The sequence below is a fragment of the Cnephaeus nilssonii genome (assembly GCF_951640355.1).
Source record: "Cnephaeus nilssonii genome assembly, chromosome: 11".
Taxonomy (NCBI): domain Eukaryota; kingdom Metazoa; phylum Chordata; class Mammalia; order Chiroptera; family Vespertilionidae; genus Cnephaeus; species Cnephaeus nilssonii.
In genome coordinates, this window is record NC_137082.1 from 30897150 (window position 1) to 30920740 (window position 23591).

At 45.9% G+C, this 23591-nt stretch overlaps 1 protein-coding gene across 1 annotated transcript in view; it reads right to left on the reverse strand.

Annotated features, from left to right (window-relative positions):
• TMC2 (transmembrane channel like 2) overlaps positions 1 to 23591 on the reverse strand; it is a gene marked incomplete at both ends in the record, with an annotated part of 49397 nt that overhangs the window by 5084 nt on the left and 20722 nt on the right. The window contains 10 exons of the mRNA XM_079784947.1: positions 1905 to 2030; positions 4912 to 5151; positions 6041 to 6108; positions 9271 to 9399; positions 11362 to 11511; positions 12950 to 13129; positions 14706 to 14894; positions 19434 to 19581; positions 21319 to 21461; positions 22874 to 22972. Coding sequence (XP_079641073.1) covers positions 1905 to 2030; positions 4912 to 5151; positions 6041 to 6108; positions 9271 to 9399; positions 11362 to 11511; positions 12950 to 13129; positions 14706 to 14894; positions 19434 to 19581; positions 21319 to 21461; positions 22874 to 22972 — 1472 coding nt within the window. The remainder of the gene's footprint in view (positions 1 to 1904; positions 2031 to 4911; positions 5152 to 6040; positions 6109 to 9270; positions 9400 to 11361; positions 11512 to 12949; positions 13130 to 14705; positions 14895 to 19433; positions 19582 to 21318; positions 21462 to 22873; positions 22973 to 23591) is intronic.

The window sequence follows — 23591 nt, forward strand, 5'->3', positions numbered from 1 at the left end:
CCTAATTGCCTCTTTTCTCCATGAACTTCAAGCCTTAGCTACTTCCCAACCTTCCTCTCATGTGGGCCGCCCATAGCCACTTGAGTAGAGTCTACCAGCTCTCTCCATACAGAGAAGGGAGGATGGGTAAAGGGACCACTCACTGTTTTGGCACTTTGTCGGCACCAGGCCTTGCCCTTTCTCCTAATTAACAATCCGTTTATTAGGGAGGAGCTGGAGGTGAGAGAGGATAAAGTGTTTATGGGTGACTGTGTTCCCCCTGAAGTTGCCTGCGAAGGTCAGCTTTGGTGTCTGGGTTCCAGAATCTTTTCAGGGGGTCCAGGGCAGTCCAGGTTGTGATAGCATGTCAGCCCTCTTCCATGCCAGGACTAGAGCAGATGTTTGGAATTGAGGTGTAAGGAAATACACCTATTTTGGAGAGCAGTTTAACACTATCTAAAGAGAACAAAGAAACACATACCTATGACCCAACAGTTCCACTCCAAGAGGTCTACCTTAGAGAAACTCTCACATGGAGACATATATGTACAAGGAGCACATTTGCAAGAGCGAAAAAGTAGAAACAACCTAACTATGTCTATGCAGAGAAATGAATAAACTGGTTCATTCATTCATACAATGGAACATATAGCGATATTAAAATCTATGCTCATGTATCTACATGCATAAATCTCCTAAACATAATGTTGAGTCAAGAAAACTATGTAGTGTGACCATTCATGAAAAATTTTTAAACTCAGAAAACAATAGTACATACACACATGATGAAATACCAAAATAAATATGAGAATGATTAAAGCTAATCAAAATAGCAGTTACCTTTGGAGAAGGAGGGAGAGAAAAGGATTGGGTAGAGCTTGAAGTGTATCTTCTTTTAAAAAGACAGATCTGAAGCAAATATTGCTAGATGTTAACATCTAAATTTGTGATCATGTACATGGTTGTACTTTTCTGTATGTTAGTAATATTTCATAATTTAAAAAAACACATGACAACAATAGATATTTGTAAAGAAAAAACTAATATTTTCACTAGTGTATTTTTGATGAGGTAATTCAAGTTCAGGGCTCTAGCTTCCTGTCTTCTTTTTTCCTTCCTTCCCCTGGTCCTTCAAAGAGCTTTCATTGTTCTCCTACTCTGCCCTAGGTGCGGGGCTGGTGTTGGAGATACAGATATCCTCAGACCCACCCACCATCCTGAGGGGTTTCTCGGTCTTTGAGAGGGATAGTGATGAATGAAGGAGCCAGATGTTCTAGGGCACAGGATGCTCGGTGGAGAAGTCCCAGGGGCCCTGCAGGGACAGGCTGAACCAGCCCCCAAGGTTTCTCAGAGACTCAGAGCCAGAGGTCTTTGATATTTCCAGTGAATGTTTAGGAGGGTGTTACAGACACTATCAGCACCCACCCATATTCCTTGGCCCCTATCTTTCAATATGCTCCCTGAAAACTTGCAGCTGCCAGTACCTTTTCCTCTTTGCCCGGAGCTTCCCCGGCAGCCCCCTGCACAGAAACCATTCTCCCTGGGAATATTCCTGGCCTGTATTGCTGGTCAATGAACCAACGCCTCTCCCCTCCCGAGATTCCCAGCAGCATTCAACCAGTGACTGATGGGAGCTGGTGTGCAAATGCCCCAGATCCCTACCCTTGAGTGAGGTAACTCTGAAGCACACTGTTTTCCAGAATTCTCCAGCAGGACCAACATCATCCCAATGATAATAAAGCAGCTTCCTGTTTGTCTACCCAACTCTCTTCCCCCAAAAAACTACCTGCATTTGAATCGTTGTCTCAGGATCTGCATCTGGGACATCCAGACGAAGAGGGCAAGAAAGAAAGTTCTGCTAAGGAAGTTTCAACTATGAAGGGGAGGTTTCAATGAGGCCGAGCCAGGGGCCTTGGCTAACTTACAACATCAGCAGGATGGCTGGAATGATCAGGCCTGGATTGGCGATGAACGCAAAGATCTTGCCCAGGAAGGTTGGAAAATCATTTTCAACGGTCTCTTGTATGACGTCATACATTCTGTTTTTCCCACTGGAAAGAAGAGGACACATTACAGCATGCTGCAAAGCTCACACGGCACATGACTGTGTGCATGCCCCTCCCAAAGCTGCCGCTCACCACTGAGCGGGAAGAACCACAGATCTGCCCCTGATGGACTGCAAATAAAAATGTCCCCCAAGGGGCTGCCCTTTTGGCTCGGGATTATAGCCAGGTCAGTGCCCTCACAACTTCTCAAACTACATTGGCCTCCTGCGGCTGACATCTTATGGGTGTTCACCTACATGCTCATGGGAGAAAATTGCCTGTAATATAGCCATGGGACCAACACAGAGCTTCTCATGCATGGGAATAGTTCTCTAAAGGCTGACGTGATGGATGACACCATGGTGCCTCTCGATTTTTTACTATCAGGCTCTTTACAGAAAAGGTTAGCTGATCCCTGGTGTAGATAATACTTCTTACCTCATAGCATTGTGATGGGTACCAGCTACCCCCAACTTGGGCAGGACTCAGGCTTAACAAACTTGCATATATGCCTTAGTATGGATTTGCACACTCCTCTAAGCACTTTACAAGTAATAACACACTAAATCCTCAAAACAACCCTATGAGGTAGGCCCTACTGTTATTTCCATCTTATAGGCATGAACCTGTGGTGTAGGGAGCTAAGAAAGTTGCTCAAGATGACCCAGCTGGCAAGTGACAGAGCTGGTTCTAGAATCTATGCTCTAAATCAGAGGGCTGGCAATTCTTTTCTGAAGAGAGACAGATAATAAAGATTTTAGGTTTTGTGAGCCAGAAGGTCTCTGTTGGAATTACTCACTTCTGCTGTGGTATCAAGAAAGCAGCTGTAGATTATATGTAAGCAAACAGATGTGGCCGTGTTCCAATAAAACTGTGTTTATAAAAGCAGGTTGGTGGTCTGGATTTGGTCCATGGGCTACAGTTTACCAACCCCTATTTTTAACTATATGCTGTGCAACGCTGCCCATTTCATTCATTTATATTGCTTGTCTGGAACGAATCTAAACCTTGAATCCCTCCATGTAAAAGTGAATTTCTGTGAAGTGAAGGGTCTAGTTTAAGCATTGACCCAGGGTTCTTTTCTAGACAGTGGGTATAAAGCCATGAAAAAGGAAGCAAAAATCACACCCTCATGGAGTTTATGTCCTGGTGGAGGAGACAGACAACAAACAAGATAAATAGGCAGAAGGAATGGCATGTAGATGTTAGTAAGGAGGTAGAATAAGCAGGAACAATGGTAAGTTTGTGTGTGTGTGTGTGTGTGTGAGAGAGAGAGAGTGTGTGTGAGTGTGTGAGAGTGTGTGTGTGTGTGTGTGTGTGTGTGTGGCATTTTAGTTAGGGTCTCCAGGGAAGGCCTCACTGACCTTTGAATAAAGACCTGAAGCAAGTGAGAGGAAGCTATGAACATATCTACGGGATGAATATTCCAGCCGTTGATGGGTTTTGATAAGAGGAGTGACAGGAAGGAGGTGGCAGCCATGTTTCCTGCTGAGTTCCATCTTCAGGTCCCTTCCCCTGCCATCTGGGTGGAGGCTGTCAGGGCCTCGCAGGGTAGCAGATGAAGCGGGGCGGGGCAGCGGGTGAGGACCTGCATGGCACAGGCCCACTCACTGGCCTCCTGCCTGGGGACAGGCGGGCAGCCTCAGCAGAGGGGCACTGGCATTTGCACCCAGAGCCCAGCCCTCCAAACCTTGGTCAGGAAGGCTTCCACCACCTGTGCCATGTGGTTCTCCCTGCAGCCTGGCATTCAGGCCTTCTACTCTACATCTAGCCCCCCTTTTCCTTCTGTCTGAACCTCTGAGCAGCCAGATTATAGTCTGTTGTGAGCACTCCTGCTACTCCCTCCTTTGAGCTCCCAGGACACTCCCTGTGGGGCACTAACTACCGGGCTGTATCCAGCTAAGTCCTTTATAAACCGAGCAGCATTTCCCAAAGGGTGTTGATCAGGGACTGGGATGAGGCGGGTGAGGCTCTGGGGTGCACAATTTAAGGAGGTATTCACTCTGAGGCTCGTGCAAATGCAGGGTGGGCACCTCACCCTACTCCCGGCCCTGATGGGCGTTACATGAAGAAAGGGTCTGTGGCCAATAAGGATAGAAACATTAGCTTGCACATCTTATTGCATGACTCCTCCACACCTTTAGCACAGGAGCTGCATCAAGCATTTCTAAGTGAGAAGGTGGCGGATAAAAGAGTCAGCATGTTCCAAATTGCTTTAACCACAGACTCCTTTTTATGGAGTAGAGAGAGGGCTTTCTAGAAGGTCTCACATTTGGAAAGAGAGCAGTAGATGCACAGATTTCTCAATGTACCTCCTTACACAATTATTGATCTCTTTATACAATGTCCAGTCTCCCAAACTAGTCTGATGTATACCCTGAACCCACAGTGCTGGCAAATGCTCTGCAAAACGTGGAGTCCCAGTCAAGCGTCTCAGTAGCTGCTTCACATTTGAATGGCGCTTGTCAATACTGTATACGGTCATTTCATCTTCAGAATACCAACTCCTCCCACCCCCCCACCCCCATCCCTGTTACGTTATTTATCCATATGTTAAAAGGTTAGAACTGTGCTGTCCAATATGGTAGCCATTAGCCATATTGGGTTACTAAGATTAAATCAAATGAAAGAAAATTAGAAAGTCAATTTCTCGGTCCTCATTTCAAGTATTCAACAGCCACGTGGCTGGTGGCTACCATATTGGATCGTGCAGACATAGGACATTTCCATCCTGCAGAAAACTGCTGAGCAGCACTAATGATTTGCCCAAAGCTCCATGGCCTTTCGCAGGCTGATGTGACACCAGAACTGGAATTCTGAGCCACTGCTCTCTGAGCAGACTGCCCGGGGGCTGGGGAGCTTCTCTCAGGCAACCAAGGCTGTGCACCTGAACGGCCCGCAGTCAAAGGAGGGCGGGAGGGACATGATGGTGTAGGCCACTGGCAGGAGGCTGAGGAAGAGCACCAGCAGCAGGAGGCCCATGTAGAAGTTGTTGGATCGGGAGGCTTTGAACACGCGTTCGTGGGGCACGTTACTGCTCATCACCGCCCAGCACTGGAAGTACATGGAGGTCAGCAGGCGCAGCACGTTGATGCCCACCAGTCCTGGAGCATAGAAGGAGCCCATCCTGGAGGGGCAGAAACACACACCTGGTTGGCCTGGCAGCAGGAGAGGCCAGGGAAGGGTGGCAGAAGGAAATGGGATTGATGGGTTAGGGGGAGGAGGCCCCGCCTTCTCTGCAGGTCCCAAGGGAAGGGGCCTCCCATTTAACCAGGACATTTATCACCACACCATAGCCATTCATTCCTCAGAAGGAGACACTCTGAGCATTATTGCCTCAGCACCAGGCATCTAGCAAATTATACGGCCTCCTGTCCCTTTCTCCATGGTCTCCCTAAAATAACATTACTGCTCAGAAAAGTATTTGAAAAGTTCTCAAATTAAGAGAATTGGACATTGACTTGCATTGAGCCATTGGCATCTTGAAAGTCTTTGGCTGAAGTTATACAACCTCCTCTAACTCACTCCTCAGAGGAAGAAGTTCCTTAGTTCATTTATCTCCCTCCTTCTCTCCTTCTTCCTTCCCTTCCCTTCCCTTCCCTTCCCTTCCCTTCCCTTCCCTTCCCTTCCCTTCCCTTCCCTTCCCTTCCCTTCCCTTCCCTTCCCTCCCCTCCCCTCCCCTCCCCTCCCCTCCCCTCCCCTCCCCTCCCCTCCCCTTCCCTTCCCTTCCCTTCCCTCCCCACTTTTTCCTTTCTGCCATCTTCCCTCTCTCCTTCCCCTGTCTCCTCTTCTTTCTGTTTTCCTTCTCTCTCCACCTCTTCTCTTCTTCCCTCACTCTGCCCACCAGAGCACAGGGGTGGGCAGACACTGGGGGTTCTGATCTAGTGCCACCCCCTGTTTTTCACGCGAAAGGAGGGAGTTCCAGCCTCTCCCAGATAGTTGAAAAAGCCAAGCCTGAGATTCCAGTCTTCGGACTCCCCAAATGAGGTGATCCCCAGATGAACTGGGTAACTCACCAGATCATGCCTTGATTGAAGATCAAACCAAGCACATTTCCACTAATATCAAACTCAGCATATGAAGGCTGCCAAGAGATAAGGAGGGGGAGGGAGGGAGGAGAAAAAGAAAACATGTTAGATGGTGTCAGCCAGACACTACTACCAAGCCAGGGCCTCTCCATCCCAGAGAGAGGAACTGTTGATTCAGGGTTCTGCTTCTTTAACATACAGGGTGTCCCCCCAAAGTGCATACACACTTTAATAGCTGATAGGTCAATTTTAAAAATGAAATGTATTTTAATAAACACTTCCTTTATAATTATTCAAAGTGTATGTATACATTTTTTTTTGGGGGGGGGGACACCCTTCAACTTTTAAAGAAATAGTTGGAAGTTCTCAAAGTGGAAACCTTTTTCAATGTCCTTTTCAAGAATAAAATGTGAGGGCTTTTACCGTTTAGGGCCTGTGGGCTGACTGTGTACTCTTGAGAGGACCCTGGCCCCCAAGAGAACATGTCATCAATGCTCTTATCAGAAATGCACCTTGAAATTATAATCAAGGAGTAATTCTAATAAATAATGAAAATGCAAATGATTAAACGAGGACTTTGAGAAAGAAGCTTAAAAAACAAAACAAAAACCAAAAATAAGTAAGTCACTCCCCTAATTCTCTTTTCTCCTTCTCAGCATTCTCTAGTCTTAGAGCATTCATGGAAAAGAAAAAGCGTAGCTAGATACATATTTTCAGCCTGACTTAGAGTTTGGGAGATTTGTGAAGTATTTGAAAGAATACACATTTGTGAGCACTGGGGAGTCAGGGTCCTCATGAAACATGGTTAAACCTACTTCCCAATTTGCCTTCCAGGAGTGGAGATAACAGGTTACGGGAATGAGAGAAGGAGGAATGAGAAGTTAGGAGAAAGAAAAAGGAAGGTCAGGCAAGCATGGATCAAAGGAGGAAGTATGTACAAATCCAAACACATGAAGGTTAAATCTTGGGAATTTACAATTTAACATTTTAAAATATTTAAAAAAACCTTTTTTTATCTACTGGGTTTTGTATTTGCTTAGAAAAATCTGCCTCATCCCAACATTATAAGTTTTATATTATACTAGAGACCCAGTGCACGGATCCGTGCACATTGAAAGGAAATGAATTAGAAGAAATATTTTAGAGACTGGGGAGGGACCGCGGGAGGTTGGCTCCAGGGCGTGTCTGGCCTTCTCACCCAGTCCTGATCGGCTGGACCCCAGCAGCAAGCTAACCTAGCAGTCGGAGAGTCTGCCCCCTGGTGGTCAGTGCATGTCAGCGCATATACTTAGCATATATAGACATGCTTTCTTTTAGAAAGTTATGACTTCATATTTTGATGTTTAAAACTTTGATTCTGCTGCAATTTATTTATTTAGGTAAAATAAGTGAGAGATATAGTTCCCTTTCCAGTGGTTAACCAGTTGTCTCAACCCATTTGTTATATAATTCTTTGTTTTCCCACTGGTTTGAAAGACTCCTGTATTGTTAATTAAATTCCCATATTGATTGTACCTATTTTTGGACTTTCTGTCCTATCCATTGATATGTTTGTCCATTCCCTAGTACCAGTTTTAGTCTCTATAGCTTCAGAGGTTTTTTTTTTTTTTTTAAGAAACAACTTCATTTGTTGATGTTGTTAATCCTCACCTGAGGATATTTTTCCATTGGTTTTTACAGAGAATGGAAGGAAAGGAGAGAGAGAGAGAGAGAGAGAGAGAGAGAGAGAGAGAGAGAGAGAAACATCGATGTGAGAGAAACACATTGATTGGTTCCCTCCCACACATGGGCTTGAGGATGGAGCCTGCAACCAATGTATGTGCCCTTGACCAGAATCAAACCCGGGATATTTCAGTCCTCAGGCCGAGGCTCTATCCACTGAGATAAACTGGCTAGGACTAGAGTATGTTTTAATATAAGGATAGGTCTAGTCCCTTTCATTCTGCTGTTCTAATTATTTTCCAGGTTATTTTCACAAGATTATTTTTTAAATGAACCTTAGGATTATTTTGAGATTTTGTTGAACTTAATAAATTAATTTGAGAGCAATGACATATTAGCAATGTCATGACATAAAGATGCCATCTTTTTTGAGCACGAGGTTCTTGCACCATTGTTCTCAGATAAGATGTGAAGTTTTCCTCACTGAGTAGGCCTGTGTAAACTATGGCTGGTGACTAAAAGAAAAAATATGACAGTGACCTATACTTGGGCCCTTACCTGGGCCAAGTACCTTGCTGCCGGCGAGGATGAGGATGACATAGTAAACAAAAGTTGGAGCTTGGTTAAGGGGGAGGTCCCTCCCAAGACCAGTGACCACTGGGTGGGCAAGTGAGGTGTTTAGGTAGAGACTCACAGGAGAGATGGGGTCTTGGGTTCTGCCAGATCATAGAAGGCCACTTGAGAGAGGAAATGACACACATTTAGAATGAGCAGTCTCCCAGGTAGATGGGGAAGAGGAGTAGCCAGGTGAGGAATAAGAATCAAAGAGGTTAGTCAAACACAATCCAGAAGACAGAACCAATGGTTACCGTGTTCGTGGAGTGTTTCAGGAAATTTCTGAAACATTCATGTCCCCATCTGCCCTGCTGCATTCTAGGATGTCATTAGAGTTTCATAAATTAGGAACTGCCATGCCCAGCCGGTGTTGCTCAGTGGTTGAGGGTCAACTTATGAACCAGGAGGTCAAGGTTCGATTCTTGGTCAAGGCATATGCCCGGTTGTGGACTCCATCCCCAGTGTGGGGTGTGCAGGAGGCAGCTGATTAACAATTCTCTCTCATCATTGAAGTTTCTATCTTTCTCTCCCTCTCCCTTCTCTGAAATCAAGAAAAATATACTTTAAAAAGTTAGGAGCTACCATTTTCTCTTATCACTGCACTCTGTTTCTGTAGCTTGCACAGTGTGGACTTCGAAGTCTAGTGTTCTTTGTCTTCCCTGGTGAGAATCGATGCTGCTTTGGCATTTCTCGGCTCAGCAATGAAGTGTGTGGTCCACCTTTCCCAAGGCCAAACGCCTCCATTTTCCAGATAAGAATGTCAATGGTTAATTTCATTGGGAAAAGGCAGATAAACACTTAAAGGAAATGCACATTAAATACTTTTCTACTTCACAGAGCAGAGACTGGCATTAAACATCTAAAGAAATGCACAAGATGCCTGTGACTCTATCAAAGGGGATGGTTCAAACAACTTCCTGCGGAATATCTGTGAGACGTACAAATCCAGCCTCCAGGTCCCAGCACCAGCAGTAGTTCATGAACCGGACAAAACAAGCCCTCAGGAAGTCCCCCAGCAGGATGGTGATGTACGTTACCAGCATGTCGGACACCGTCAACCTCACGAATTCCTGCAAGGAGGAACACAGAGGAACGGGTGGTCAGGGTTGGACCTTGCCCACCTCTCCAAACTGACTGCAGCCATGCAAACTCTCCCCCACCCACCTGCATTCTTCTCTGTGATCCTCTGAATTTGGAGGCACAGTGGTGGTGGTGCAGAGCAAAGATCCAGGCTTTGAAACATTCGTATATAGGTCTCAGCTCTATAATTACTAATGGTATTGCTTTGAAATAGTCCCTGAACCTCTTGAAGTTAATAATATTAACCTTGCAGGTTTAATGGGAAGCTTAGTGATTATGTATGCAAATTGCCTGGCACACCGGTAATGCCCAAAGCTTGGCAGTTATCAGCACAGATGCAGGATCTGAAGGCTTGCCCCTTACTTTAGCCACTAGCTCTGAAATACCAGCGGCCCCAGCTAAGACTGAATCTGATCTTTGTCACCAGGGACAACAGCTGGCTTTCTTTACCTCCGGCTAAAGATTTTTTTCTTGTTATATAGAGAAAATAATGTAGGTTTTTCACAGAGGCACATGGCAAAAGAGGTAAAAATTTATTACTCTTGGGGGAAAATTTAAAGATCTACCAGATAATATCACAGACTTTAAGACATCTAGTGGACTTGGAATTCCTAGAAAGTCCAGGGTCTGCTTTATTCATTTTTATATTCTCCAAATTGATGAATGAATTATTTCTGGATGAACAGCTGATGAATTTTCAGAATTACTCCTCAGTAAGAATTCAGGTTTATGTTCTAAGTAATAGACAACCCAACATGTGTCAGGTCTCCATTCTGTGCAAGGTGATGCTCTGGGGCTTGGGCTGGAGGTGGTGGAGGACATAATGCCTCAAACCCATCATTATCAACTAGCTCAGAAAGATACAAACTTTTATCAGTGATGGGAACAGTGATGGGCATTGAGGGAGGAGGGCAAGAGAGATACCTCCCAAGGATGTGGGGCAGGAAATGAGAGACTATATGGCAGAATATTTAAAAAGAATCATGTAGGTAACGAACTCTCTATGGCCTTCTAAAGAGGATTGGTTTTATTGACTTGAAGATTCTTTCTCTGTTACATATTGTGATGAGTTGAATGCAGGAACTGGGGAAGCTCAGTGGCTCTACACCTTGAAGACGAGGAGGATTTGAAGAACATGGGAATCTGGACTGGAGGAGGAAGAGATGGTGAGTCTGAGCTCTCCATGAAGCAGGTGGGAAGAAAGGGCCCTCAGGACCTCCATGGGCAAGAACAGATCTTTTTCCCTGCGGGCTTTGCAGGTGGTGAACTTGTAGGCAGTATTCAATGGGGTGTGTGATGTAATTCCCTCTTTCATTGTACTTCATCACCCTCAGTTAATAACACTGTTGTTTGATGCTCTATGAGAGTGGGTTCTTCAGGGGACCCATGGAAAAGTAATAAACTCTGCATCTCAGTGGGGTGGCTGATGAAGAAAAACCCCATGCAGAGAGGTGGAATTGAGGAAGAGAAGGCAGCTGACCTGTGTGACCTGTGAATATTTTAAGTTCTGCCTATGAAGGCCAAGAACACTAGGCTTTAAAGTCCGCCTGTGCAAGTTACAGGAATGGTGGTAAAAGTGGGTAAAGGGAAATAGCAGTTGTTAATTTTGAGTCTCTAATAAAAACCATTAATTCTCTTTACAGAAAAATGCACAGATGCACATACACACAAATTCCTGAATCCAATTTTTAGGAGTCATTGTTCTCCAGGTGGAGAACCTTAGGCTTGCAGTGAAATCTACAGTAAAACTCTAAATAAAGAAAAACATTAGATTAATGAATGAAGCATATAGAGAAATATATGGATATTGAAAAAAATGGGAAAGTGAAAAAGTGGAACTTTCCTAAGAAATACTGCCTGGACATTTTGGTGGCTTAAAAATGGACACAACAAGAAAAGAATAAAAATAATTGAGAACAGGGATGACTTTTCAAGAGAGCACAGCTACTCACAATGCCCACGGCTGTCTCCCAGCAAGAGCCGCGGGGCACGTCAGCAGGGTGCAGGGGTGGCCGGGGGACACTCTCGTTCCACCCCGAGGAGTTGTAATAGTTAAACAGAGTCCAGTGAGTGATGTTCTTTATTGTCTCTTCATTAGAAAGCTGGAACAGAAGATGGAGATGCGGGGTTGGAAGGAACCAGGGATGGCCCAACTGTTTCCACAGGAACAACTGAAGCCAGCACATGCCACAACCTTACCACCTCATATCTGCCTACCCCTCAGTGGATTCCCCCCAAATCTAAACAGAAGAGGGGGCAATTGGCCAAAGTCCTTGGGTCTTTTCCATGAAGTTATCTTCCATCCATCCATCCATCCATCCATCCATCCATCCATCCATCCAATCATTCATTCTTCTTTTGAGAATAATTGACTCAGGGTCTATTCTGGACATAGAGGCAGTGGTGACACAGAAGTGAACAAGAGATGGAGCATTCCTCAGAAAGTTCAGTCTCATAAGTGACAGAGATGAACAAATAGTTATAGAGTAGAGTGGTAAGAGCTATGGAAAATTTTCTCTGAGGATCGAGAAAATTCACATCAGACAATGGCAGCCAGAGAAGACTTCCTGGGGAGACAAAGAGATCTGAGCCTAAACCTCAGGGAGGATTAGTCAGATAGTCAAACATGGGGAGAAGGGTGGAGAGAGAGAAGTTTGCCCTGAGGAGGAAATGTGAGGTTTAGGAGGGTGGAGCAGTCTATTGGAGTAGGAGGGAAGCCAGAGATGAGGATGGAGCGATGGGCAAGGGCCAGATCCAATTACTTCCATGCTTAGAACCTTCTTATAGCTTCCCTGTTAACCTCAGGAAAAAAATCCATGCAGCTCAATAATGAGGAGGGAGGGGTAAGGAGCAGGAGCCTCATCATCTGGGCCTTCCCCAGTTTCATTTTTCACTTCTCCCCCTTTACTCTGTTCAGCCATCCTGCAGTTCTCTATTTGCACCAGCTGTTCCCTCTGCTGTTTCCAGTCTCTGCTAAGGTTCCTCAGGGGGTGCTGCAGCCCCTCGAATGCACTGCAGTGCTGCCCTGGGCTTGCCCCATTGAAGCATATCCTGCAGCATCTGTAATGGATGAGCCTGTCTCCTGGCCCAGAGTGTGAACACCCTTGGAACAGGACTGTGTTTCACTCTCTGCTGTACCCTGAGGACCTGACACAGAGGGCTCCATAACCATTCAGTGAGCAATGAGGAAAGGTTAAGCTCATTATGACATATCATCTCCGTGGACACTTACTCGGCTGATAAACACTCACGGCAGCTATGAAACCATATGGGAAAGGCTGCAGATTAAATATTGAGTACCAACTGACACGTACAAGATGGGAATAAAGACAACCTAAGAAAAAGACAGCAAAGAACTGCAGCAAAATGGTTAATGGTGGTTGTCTTGGGTCATATTCTGGGATTATTTGTTGTTCATTTTATTTTTCTGAGCTTTCCAAAATTTACTTGACTGATATGACGCATGCATCAGGAGAGTATTATATCTAAACAAGGGAATTTGGTGGGCACCAGGGGCTGGGGGGAGTTTGGGGTCTTTACCTTGAGGTGGACGTCATCCATCAGGGCCAAGAGGAACGTGTAGAGATTCCCCAGGAAGAGTGCAAAGATACGCCCCAGCTGCCACTTCAGCCCGATGCGTGGGTGGTAGTTCTCCAGGGCAGCGATCGTTTCAAACAGAGGGGGACAAAACATCCCAAGCAGGGACATGACAATTTCAACCTGAGAGATCAGCAAAGCCTGGGTTACTTGCCTCATCAACATCACTTGGTTGGTCACCTTCTCTGCACCCCGAGGGCCCTGCATCTCCCTCTCCTTGTTGTCCCCTCCTCTGCCTCTGGAGATGCCCTGGGGTCTCTACAACTTGCTGTGTGACCCTGGCGAAGGCACCAACATGCCCTGAGCAGTTAGCATATGTCCCACACATCATAATTGCTCTGCAACTGGTTGCCATCATGACTGTTGCTTATTAGTATTGATATAAAAAAAAAAAAGAGCAAACTTTCTTTGAGAAGTAAATGAGTTAACCTAGGGGGCACTGCTTTGTGTTCTGTAAAGCTGTGAATTAGGTAAGAGTCACCGTGATAGCCGTCATCATCTCAGGAGACTGGAAGACAGGAAGCTTATGATTCTGTGGGTCAGTATTTGTTTCTGGGCTTAGCTAGATGGTTCTGCTGCCTCACCTGGATTCATTCATGAATCTATGGTCAGCTGATGGTTGTTGGCTTCATTCACATGTCTGGTGGTTGATGGTCTATCACCTGGGGCGATGAGATAACTGGGCCATGTCTCATTATTCAGTAGGCTAGTCTGGACTTATTTATTTATTTTTTAATTTAAAAGAAAATGTTTTTTATTGATGTCAGAGAGAGGAAGGGAGAGGGAGAAAGAAACATCAATGATGAGAGACAATCATTGATTGGCTGCCTCCTGCACGCCCCCTACTGGGGATCAAGCCCACAACCTGGGCATGTGCCCTGACCTGGAATCAAACCGTGACCTCCTGGTTCATAGGTCGATACTCAACCACTGAGCAACACCAGCCAGGCTGGAATTGTTTAAATCATGGAGGTCTCAGGATTCCCAAGAGAGTAAGTTCCAATTCACAAGCACTTTTCAAGTCTGCTTGTATCATGGTAGCTACTGTCCCATTGGCTAAAGCAAGTCACATGGCCAAACCCAGCTGGATTCAAGGGATGGGAAAAAAGATGCCACCTCTTCGTGGGAGGAGCTAGAAAATCACATTGCAAAGAAATATGTATACAAGGGTGGGAAGAATTTGTAACCATTTTGCCAACTACCACAGATGTCAAATTTCCAAAAGAGATTTATGGATTCAATATAATCACAATAAAACTTTAATGTGTTTTACTGTGGATCTCCATGAGAAAATCACTCTACCAGATAACAAGACATACTATAAAGCTATGGTTTATGAGTGTGTTATTAGTGCAGGAGTAGACAAATAGATCAATGGAATAGAAAAGGAAGCCCAGAAACCTAGCCATGTATTAATAAACACTTGATTTATGACATATGGCACTATAGAGCTGTGAAGAAAGGATCACCTTTTTAACAGCTGTGTTTAAAAGCTATCCTGACTGACATGCTAATTAAATCCAGCTCTATCTAGCTACAGAAGCCTAATGGGTGACTTTGTTCAAGATGTTTGCACTACTAGACTAGAAAGAGATGTAATTTCACTTTCTAAATCAAGTCTTTAGCTGAATGGCACAGGAACCAGTGTAATTTCAGTATTTGCCCCTAATATTCACTTCCATAGAGATGCCCTCCTTACCTCATTTCTTTCATACCAGCTGACGTTCTGCATTTTGGAGAATTCCTGGGATCGCTTCACCACAAAGTAAATGAGGTACCCACTCCCACACAAACAGCAGATGACGAGGAAGTTGGCCAGGACGCGGAGAAATCTTGTCAGGTGAATATTTTCTTCTTTGTTACTTTCTTGTTCATCCACTATTGATTCCTTAATGTGTGAAAATGAGATGTGAGTAATGTAAGGCCAGGAGCCAACAGGAACCACTGTTGTGTTCCTGGGATGACTCCTTTCTGTATTTCTGTAAGTGAAATAATATGGAGTGGTGATATTAAGCACTGTTGCCTTATGGAGAATTAGTTCTTTCCTTTAAGAAAACCCTGGCCAGTGTGGGTCAGTTGATTGAGCTTCGTCGGGAGCACCAAAGGGTTGCCAGTTCAATTCCCAGTCAGGGCACATGCCCAGAGTGGGGTTCAGTCCCTAGTCGAGGTGCGTATAAGAGGCAACCAGTTGATATTTCTCTCACATTGATCTCTCTCTCTCTCTCTCTCTCTCTCTCTCTCTCTCTCCCTCCCTCCCTCTGCCTTCCCTTCTCTCTAAATCCAATAAAACCGTTTAAAAAAGAAAGGAAACACATTTTGCTGCTACTGTTATTCTGGTCCACGTAATGACAGAAGCTTAGATTTATTAAATAATTACCACGTACCAGATGTGGTGCTAAACACTTCCCATGCATTTCCCCTCCTAATCTCAACAATGAACCAACAGAGAAATTAATACTGTATTATTACCCATATCTCAGATATTAAGGATCAGAGAAATTCCAGTAACTGATTGGGATTGTTTTAAACCTATAGATCACATAGATTAAAATAGATTCTTATTATTGAGTCTTCTAATCTAGGGGCTGGCTTTTTCTATAAAAAAATTCTGGCCAAACTTTCTATAATAATCCTATCTAATAAAAGAGTAATATGCAAATTTACCATCACTCCCAACACACAAGATGGCTGCCCCCATGTGGACACAAGATGGCCACCACAAGATGGCCAGCAGGGGAGGGCAGTTGGGAGGGACCAGGCCTGCAAGGGAGGGCAGTTGTGGGAGATCAGGCCAGCAGGGGAGGGCAGTTGGGAGGGACCAGGCCTGCAAGGGAGGGCAGTTGGGGGCGATCAAGCCTGCAGGGGAGGGCAGTTAGGGGTGACCAGGCTGGCAGAGGAGGGAAGTTGGGGGCGACCGGGCCTGCAGGGAAGGGCAGTTGCGGGGGACCCAGGCCTGCAGGGGAGAGCAGTTGGGAGGGACCAGGCCTGCAGGGTTGGGTAGTTAAGGGTGACCAGGCCGGCAGGGGAGGGCAGTTAGGAGCAAACAGGCTGGCAGGGGAGCAGTTAGGCATCAATCAGGCTGGCAGGGGAGTGGTTAGGGGGTGATCAGGCTGGCAGGCAGAAGCGGTGAGGGACAATCAGGAAGGCAGGCAGGCGAGCAGTTGGGAGCCAGCAGTCCTGGATTGTGAGAGGGATGTCTGGTTGCCCGTTTAGGCCTGATCGGGCCTAAATGGGCAGCCAGACATCCCTTTAGGGGTCCCAGATTGGAGAGGGTGAAGGATGGGCTGAGGGACACCCCTCCCCGCGTGCACGAATTTTGTGCACCGGGCCTCTAGTAAAAGCATAATATGCTAATTAGACTGGACGGCCTTCCAGACGAAGCCAGGGCTGCGAGGGAAGCCCAGGTCCCTGGTGCCTGAGGGAAGCTGATGCCGACAGCTGGGGGAAGGAAGACCTACTCTTGCATGAATTTCGTGCACTGGGCCTCTAGTTTTTAAATAAAAAGCCAGATAGGAAATCCTATATGGTCTCTCTCACAACTGTTCAGCTATGCTTTGTAGCATGAAAGCAGCCACAGATACCATATGAATATATGGGCATGGCTTTGTTTCAATAAAATTTTATTTACAAAAATAGGCAGCAGGCTGGATTTGAACCCTGGGCCATAGTTTGGTGACCCCTGTCCTAATCCATGAGGATGGTATATCTCTCTATTTATTTAGAGTTTTCAAATCTCTTTCAGCAATATTTTATACTTTTAGTATAGCAATCTTCATTTCTTTTGGTTAAACCTATTCCTAGGAATTTTTATAATTTATATAATATTATTAAAAATGGAATTTAAAATTATTTTTAATTGTTTGCTGCTAGTGTATAAAAATACAATAGATTTTTTATTATTAACCTTTTCTCCTGTAATCATAACTTTATGAAGACGCAATTAGTATATGGCAGACCACGATGAAGAATGAAGTCTCTTAGATACAAAAGTACCTGGAAGGAGATTTTGGCAACTAATTTACAGTTACTGTGTTCAGGTTCAGGTTTAACTAACTCTTCAGGCAGTTAATATACATTAACACACACCATTCTCACAACATGTGCCCTGTTATGTAAGTGTATTATCTTGTTTTTCAATAGACTCAGAAGAGAAGCCTTCTCTTTCCCAGATGTTCAAAGTGCTTCATAGCATTTTATTTTATTATTTAAACATTTAAAAAAACACATATTTTTATTGATTTTAGAAAGGAAGGGAGAGGGAGAGAGAGATAGAAACATCAACGATGAGAAAGAATCATTGATCGACTGCCTTCTGCACGCCCCCTACTGGGGATCGAGTCTACAACCTGGGCATGTGCCCTTGACCAGAATCGAACCGGGGACCCTTCAGTCCATAGGCTGACATTCTATCCAATGAGCCAAACCGGCTAGGGTGGCATTGACCTTCTTTGTCTCTTGCTGGTAGGTCAGGAGGAAGAGACAAAGGCCCCGTTGACTTCTACCCTGTCCTTGGATGCTCCATCAGAGGCTCCCCATTGCTGTGAGAAGAAGTGTGTGGGGAGCGGGGGGGGGCGCGGACTGAGTCAGCTCCCTCCTCTACCCACTGCCAAGCTGACAGGACTCTGGGGTTCACAAAACCCATGTAAGTGAGTTGCTGAGCCCAAGCCCTGTCCTGATGGGTGAATCTGCCATCTGCAGGCATTGGTCAGCGGGCAGCAGCTCACTTCTCCTCCCAGGAAGGGTCAGGAGAGAGGAGACGGAAGAAGACAAAAAAACAAACAAAAAACAAGCACAGTTGTGTTATAAATATGATTTCTGCCAGGCCCTGGGAGTCAGTTTGACTGATCAGACAGGAGAAATATTGAACTATCAATAACTCTGAATGGTTTTTACAGTCATGGAGAAAAAAATAAGAGGTACAGTGCTTCAGTGTTACAGCTTCTGCCATTGTTAATTTGGTTATCCCCTGGTTTATTGAACTAGAGGCCCAGTGCACGGGGGGGGGGGGGGGGTGAGGGTTGTCCCTCAGCCCAGCCTGCACCCTCTCCAATCTGGGACTGCTGGCTCCTAACCACTCGCCCGCCTGCCTGCCTGATCATCCCCTAACCACTCTCCTACCAGCCTGATCGACGCCTAACTGCTCCCCTGTTGGCCCGATCGCCCCCAACTGCCCTCCCCTGCCAGCCCAGTCACCCCTAACTGTCCTCCCCTGCTGGCCTGGTTGCCCCCAACTGCCCTCCCCTGCTGGCCTGGTAGCCCCCAACTGCCCTCCCCTGCCAGCCTGGTAGCCCCTAACTTCCCTCCCCTGCCAGCCTTGGTTGCCCCTAACTGCCCTCCCCTGCTGGCCTGGTCGTCCCTAACTGCCCTCCCCTGCTGGCCTGATCGCCCACAGCTACCCTCCCCTCCCAGACATCTTGTGGTGGCCATCTTTGACCACATGGGGGCGGCCATCTTGTGTGAGGGTGTGAGGGTCAATTTGTATATTACCTCTTTATTGTATAGGATAATGTAAGTGTAATATGCAAATCGACGAAATGGCCTAACAGCGGACCGTCCGGACAACCTTCCGGACGAAGCCGGGGCTGCGAGGGCCTACTCTTGCACGAATTTTGTGCACTGAGCCTCTAGTTATAAAACAACTAGAGGCCTATTTGTAGGTCATCTCATATCTCCCTTGTGAACCAGTTAAGGTGATAATTAAGTGTGGAGTTGTACACATAACTGATTCCTTTATTCCCATACTTCCAAACCAGGGTTCTCAACTCTTTCTGGGTGTTCTAATCACTTAAGGAACTTTAAAAAAAATCCAATGCCAGCACCCCACCCCACACTTATCACACCAGAATCTCTATGGGTGGGACTGAGAAGATTTTTAAAGCTCCTTAGGTGATTCAAACATGTGTAAAAGATTGAGAAACTCCACCCCAAACACATCCTTTCATGTCTCTAAGCCAAAAGCACATCCACAGGGATATAGGCAGGCCCAGGCCCCAACAAACATGATTCTCTGACATGTTAAGAAATAGATGGTGGGTACCAGCTGTGAGCATTTTTTTCTTGAAGGCTTGACAGCTGGGCTCCTGCTGCTGGTAAAGTTCTTGCCACAGGTTACTTGGCGATTTTAAAAAAATATATATTTTATTGATTTTTTATAGAGAGGAAGAGAGAGGGATAGAGAGTTAGAAACATCGATCAGCTGCCTCTTGCACACCCCCTTCTGGGGATGTGCCCGCAACCAAGGTACATGCCCTTGACCGGAATTGAACCTGGGACCCTTGAGTCCACAGGCTGACGCTCTATCCACTGAGCCAAACCGGTTTCGGCTACTTGGTGATCTTACTTGCCATGCCCCAGCTGGGAGAAGTCTCCCAATGACTGGAGGTACGCAAAGTCCCCCCAGGAAGTGGGAACTGCCCGGGGTGGCTACCTTGAAGCTGGTGGTGATGGAGGCATATTTGTTGTCGGCCGTCTCTGAATTGCCGATCAGGTAGTCCCAGCTGGTGAACATCTTGAAGCTGAATGTGAAGTTATCACTCTCCCCCTCGCTGGTGCTGCCCTGGGTGTTGCTGGCCATCCTGTAGGGTGCACAGCACTGGTGTTATATCTGCCCTGTCTTTCCTGAGTCAGCCCAAGGGAACCGTGGCCTGAGCCATCCATGGGCACAGGTAGCAGACATCTGAGGAAGGGAATGAACCATGCAGGTACTTGTGCCAAGAGAGATTGGATTTGGGGCACTTTCCCTTCAAATTCAGAGTCCCCTGCGAGCACTTATGGTGTCAGTTGTGTAATAAGAAGCCTGCAGGACACTGAACCATGCTTTTTACCCCAATGTCTGATTTCCTGTGACTTGATTTGCCTGCAAATGTTTTAGAACTCCGTTCTCACAGAGAAACAGCCTCTTCTAATTTGTCTATTTTCTTCAAGAGAAAATGTATTTTTTCTGATGTAAAATCCAATAAGCCTTGAGACAGCTGGTACTGCACCCAGGTAACACAGACATCCTTTTCTTAAAGCACCTTGGACCTGCCTTGTTACCCACATATTTCATCCCACCCTATCCGCAACCGCTCTTTGTGGAGTCTCTCTGGGGGTCAGCTCTGTGGGAATCACAAAATTCAGAGCAGGGGCTCTATCAGACACCGTGTGTGTGTGTGTGTAAGCGGGTGGGGGTGATGGGGGTTAGGGTGCACTCTATCTAATTCTATCTTACGTGTTGGCTTTTGAGATTTGCTATTCCAGGGGCTTGGTCGGCTTAGTTAGCTTTTTGGTTCATCAGGGAAACATTTCATATCCTTATACTTATCTGGGATAATTGCAGGGAAAAACGTAACCACAGGAGGCCAAGAATAAACCCAAGCCTGTCTCCTTGTTTTTTGTGTTTCTCCTCCCTGTTGCTTGATAGAGCTGGACAGCCACATGGTCACTGTTGTGGGCTGGACAGGCTCTCATGAACGGTAGCATTTTCCCTTTAAGGATTCTAATTAGTCTTTGAGAGTTCTCTACTCCTCTTCTGCAGACTCAGCTACCCCTGCTCTTCCGGGAGAAGTGACCCTTTGTGGCCCCGCCGAAGGTGGTGAGTCCTGGTGGTCAGGTGTACGTAGGAGACTGTGACACCCCACCCTGCACCCGCCTTTACTGATTGGGGTCCCCTGACTAAGAAGAAGGCAGTTCATGGGATGGGTCAACATTTCTTTAGAGAGTATGAATTAAGAACCACAGACATAATTAAGACAAAATTAAGAACCAAGTCCACTTCTGAACATGGAGACAGGTGGAGTTGGGGCCCGTGAGGACACCATACTTTCATTTAGGCGTACTGTTTATATCACCATAAGTACCAGCCTGGATTCCCACATGCAAGCTAGAGCTATAGAGGAACAGAAGAGTTTTTTAGAGAAAGCTGAGCTCTGGGGAAAGCAAAAACAGGTCTTGCAAACTTCTCTAGTCTTACCTTACTCAGTACCATACAACCCACAGTGGCCTTTGGCAGTTCCTGGAATTCACTAGGCTATTTCCTACCTCAGGGCCTTTGCACATGCTCCTCTTTTGTCTAAAATGCTGTGCCCCAGACTTTCAGCATGGTTGGCAGTTCTCAGCCTCACCTAAAGGAGTTTCCCATTTCACAGAACTTCCCACATTACCCTGTTTATCTTTTATACCACATATGACAATCTGCCTTTGCTTTGTTTATTTGTGTGTTTTTTTTCTGTCTAAATCCCCTACAAGAAGGTAAGTGGGCACAGAGTGGCCGTGGGAGTAGGATGTCTGTATGAAGAAAATGAAAAACCTGTAAATAAGACAGTCATACTTACGATCTAATGACAATCATCAGGCTATAGCCGAACACGCTGACCCCCACCATAAAGTAAGCCATGGGCAGTCTGTACCTCAGCCACCCGATGGTCCTCTGGTCGTTGTAGTAGCCGTAGAAGACAGCAGAGTATTTAATGTAGCCCTGTGGGACAGCAAACCCAAATGCTCTGGGTTTGTAAGCTCGGCGCAGTCATCAGACACTTCCATTCTACCAGGCATTTCTTTCTCAGGGGTTTAGCGGGAGTCTGAAGGGAGGAAGGAAGCGTTCTGGACACTCTTGTTCTTCCCTTCACTTCCCCCAATTGCTCCCAAGTCAATCCATGTCTCCATGTCTCCCCCTCTTTTCTTTCTTCATTCTCTCTATTTCTCCATTATACAGAGTGCAGAGATATAGGACAGAGAGGAGAGTGTGGTTAACATTAGGGATAAAACTAGGAATAAGGGGTGTGTGTGTGTGTGTGTGTGTGTGTGTGTGTGTGTGTGTATGCACGTGCACATGCACAAATAGCTCCAAATTCTTAACCTGAGCATGAGACCCTGAGCAAAGGCAGGGAGGCACCAAAAGTGTTACATCCAGGGACTTCCCCCAAACTTGATAACATTGGGGCATAAAGTGTGAGGTCTTAGGTAGATAAGGGGCTGAAGAAGTAGGGAACAGCCAAGCTAGGCCATGAATAGTTCTTTTGTAAACCCAATTCAGAACACTGGGTTTTATTCCATTTGGGAGTGGGAATAAGTAAATATTGGAGGTAGGGAAGATAGGGTCAGGTTTGCATTGTAAAAAGATCGCTCTGGCAGCAGAGGGAATGGAGACTGAAGGAGCCAAGCCAAGGCAGGGAGCAGAGGTAGAAGACTCCGACAGTGGTCCTGGTGTCTGGATGGCAGATGCAAAGGGGTACCGACACGGACTCATCCATGCCCATGGCAGGGCGTAGAGATGTAGTGGGGTATTATTCAAAGGAGAGGTAAGGGGGATGGGAAAAAGGGGACCGATTCTAGAAATATTTAGTAGATAGGCTCAGACACAGTGATTGATTGCATGTGTGTGTGTGTGTCGGGGGGAGAGGGGTGGGTAAGAGGGAAAAGCGTAGGGTGACTTAATGATTGGATGGACCATGGTTCCAATAAAGGAGATGGGGAAAAGGTGTGTGTTTGGTTAAGTAGATGTTGGAATTTATGGAACAATAGGACATTCACTTGAAGATGCCATGTCACACTTGGGGGAAGGCTGCAATAGCAATAGACTTGGGGTCTTCATGTGGGCACAGGGAGAGAAAACCATGTGGTAGATCAGCTTACACTGATCTAGCAGAATGCGGGGAGCAGTGTTCTCATGGGGGCTCATATCCATCAGCATGTGTGCCTGCACAGAGGAACCCATGAAGGGGACCGAGGAGGACATAGTTGGCTGACTCATTTTGCATAGTGCTGGAATTCTATTTGAATAAAGCACTGGGCTTTCAATAATTAAATGCAACATGTCTTGTGTATTCATGCAGTTTTTAGAGCTCACAATCACAAAACAGAAGTTCATTGGCATGTTGGCAATGGTACCTCAAAATCCCAAAGGACGGAAAAATCCATGGCTCTTTCTTCCTCAGCCCGCGGCACTGTCTTTCTGGGTATACTCCCATAGGGCATGCCCATCAGTACCTTGTAAGGGCAGGATGACACAATTATATGTGGAGAAAATACAAGCACACCGAGACTTCCCTTCTCAGAACAGGCACACCCGTTTTCTTCTTTAAATGACATCAATCATGTTCCTGATTTTACACGTAACACACACTTATTGTGGAAAATGTGAAAAAGCCCGACCACTTGGGTGAGCATCGACTTATGAACCAGGAGGTCACAGTTCAACTCCCGGTCAGGCCACATGCCTGGGTTGTGGGCTGGATCCCCAGCATGGGCCATGCAGGAGGCAGCCAATCAATGATTCCCTCTCATCATGGATGCTTCTGTCTCTCTCCCACTCCCTTCCTCTCTGACATCAATAAAAGTAGGTTAAAAATGTGAAAAAGTAAAGAAGAGCATTTTATCTACCACCTTTCCATCTTATTAGGAAAAAAACCTACCCCATTGTCCTTAAACTTACTCAACTTCTTTCTGAACCACTGCATTGCCAGTGATGTCTTATAGGCCCACAGCATTTTTATGTGCTCTCTTCTCATGGGAATAAATTCATTTGGAATAAAAAAACTCCCAGGAAGAAAGCAAAAGCTCTGTGAAGGTAAATTTCCCCAGTGGCTTCTGGGAAAACTGACACTTC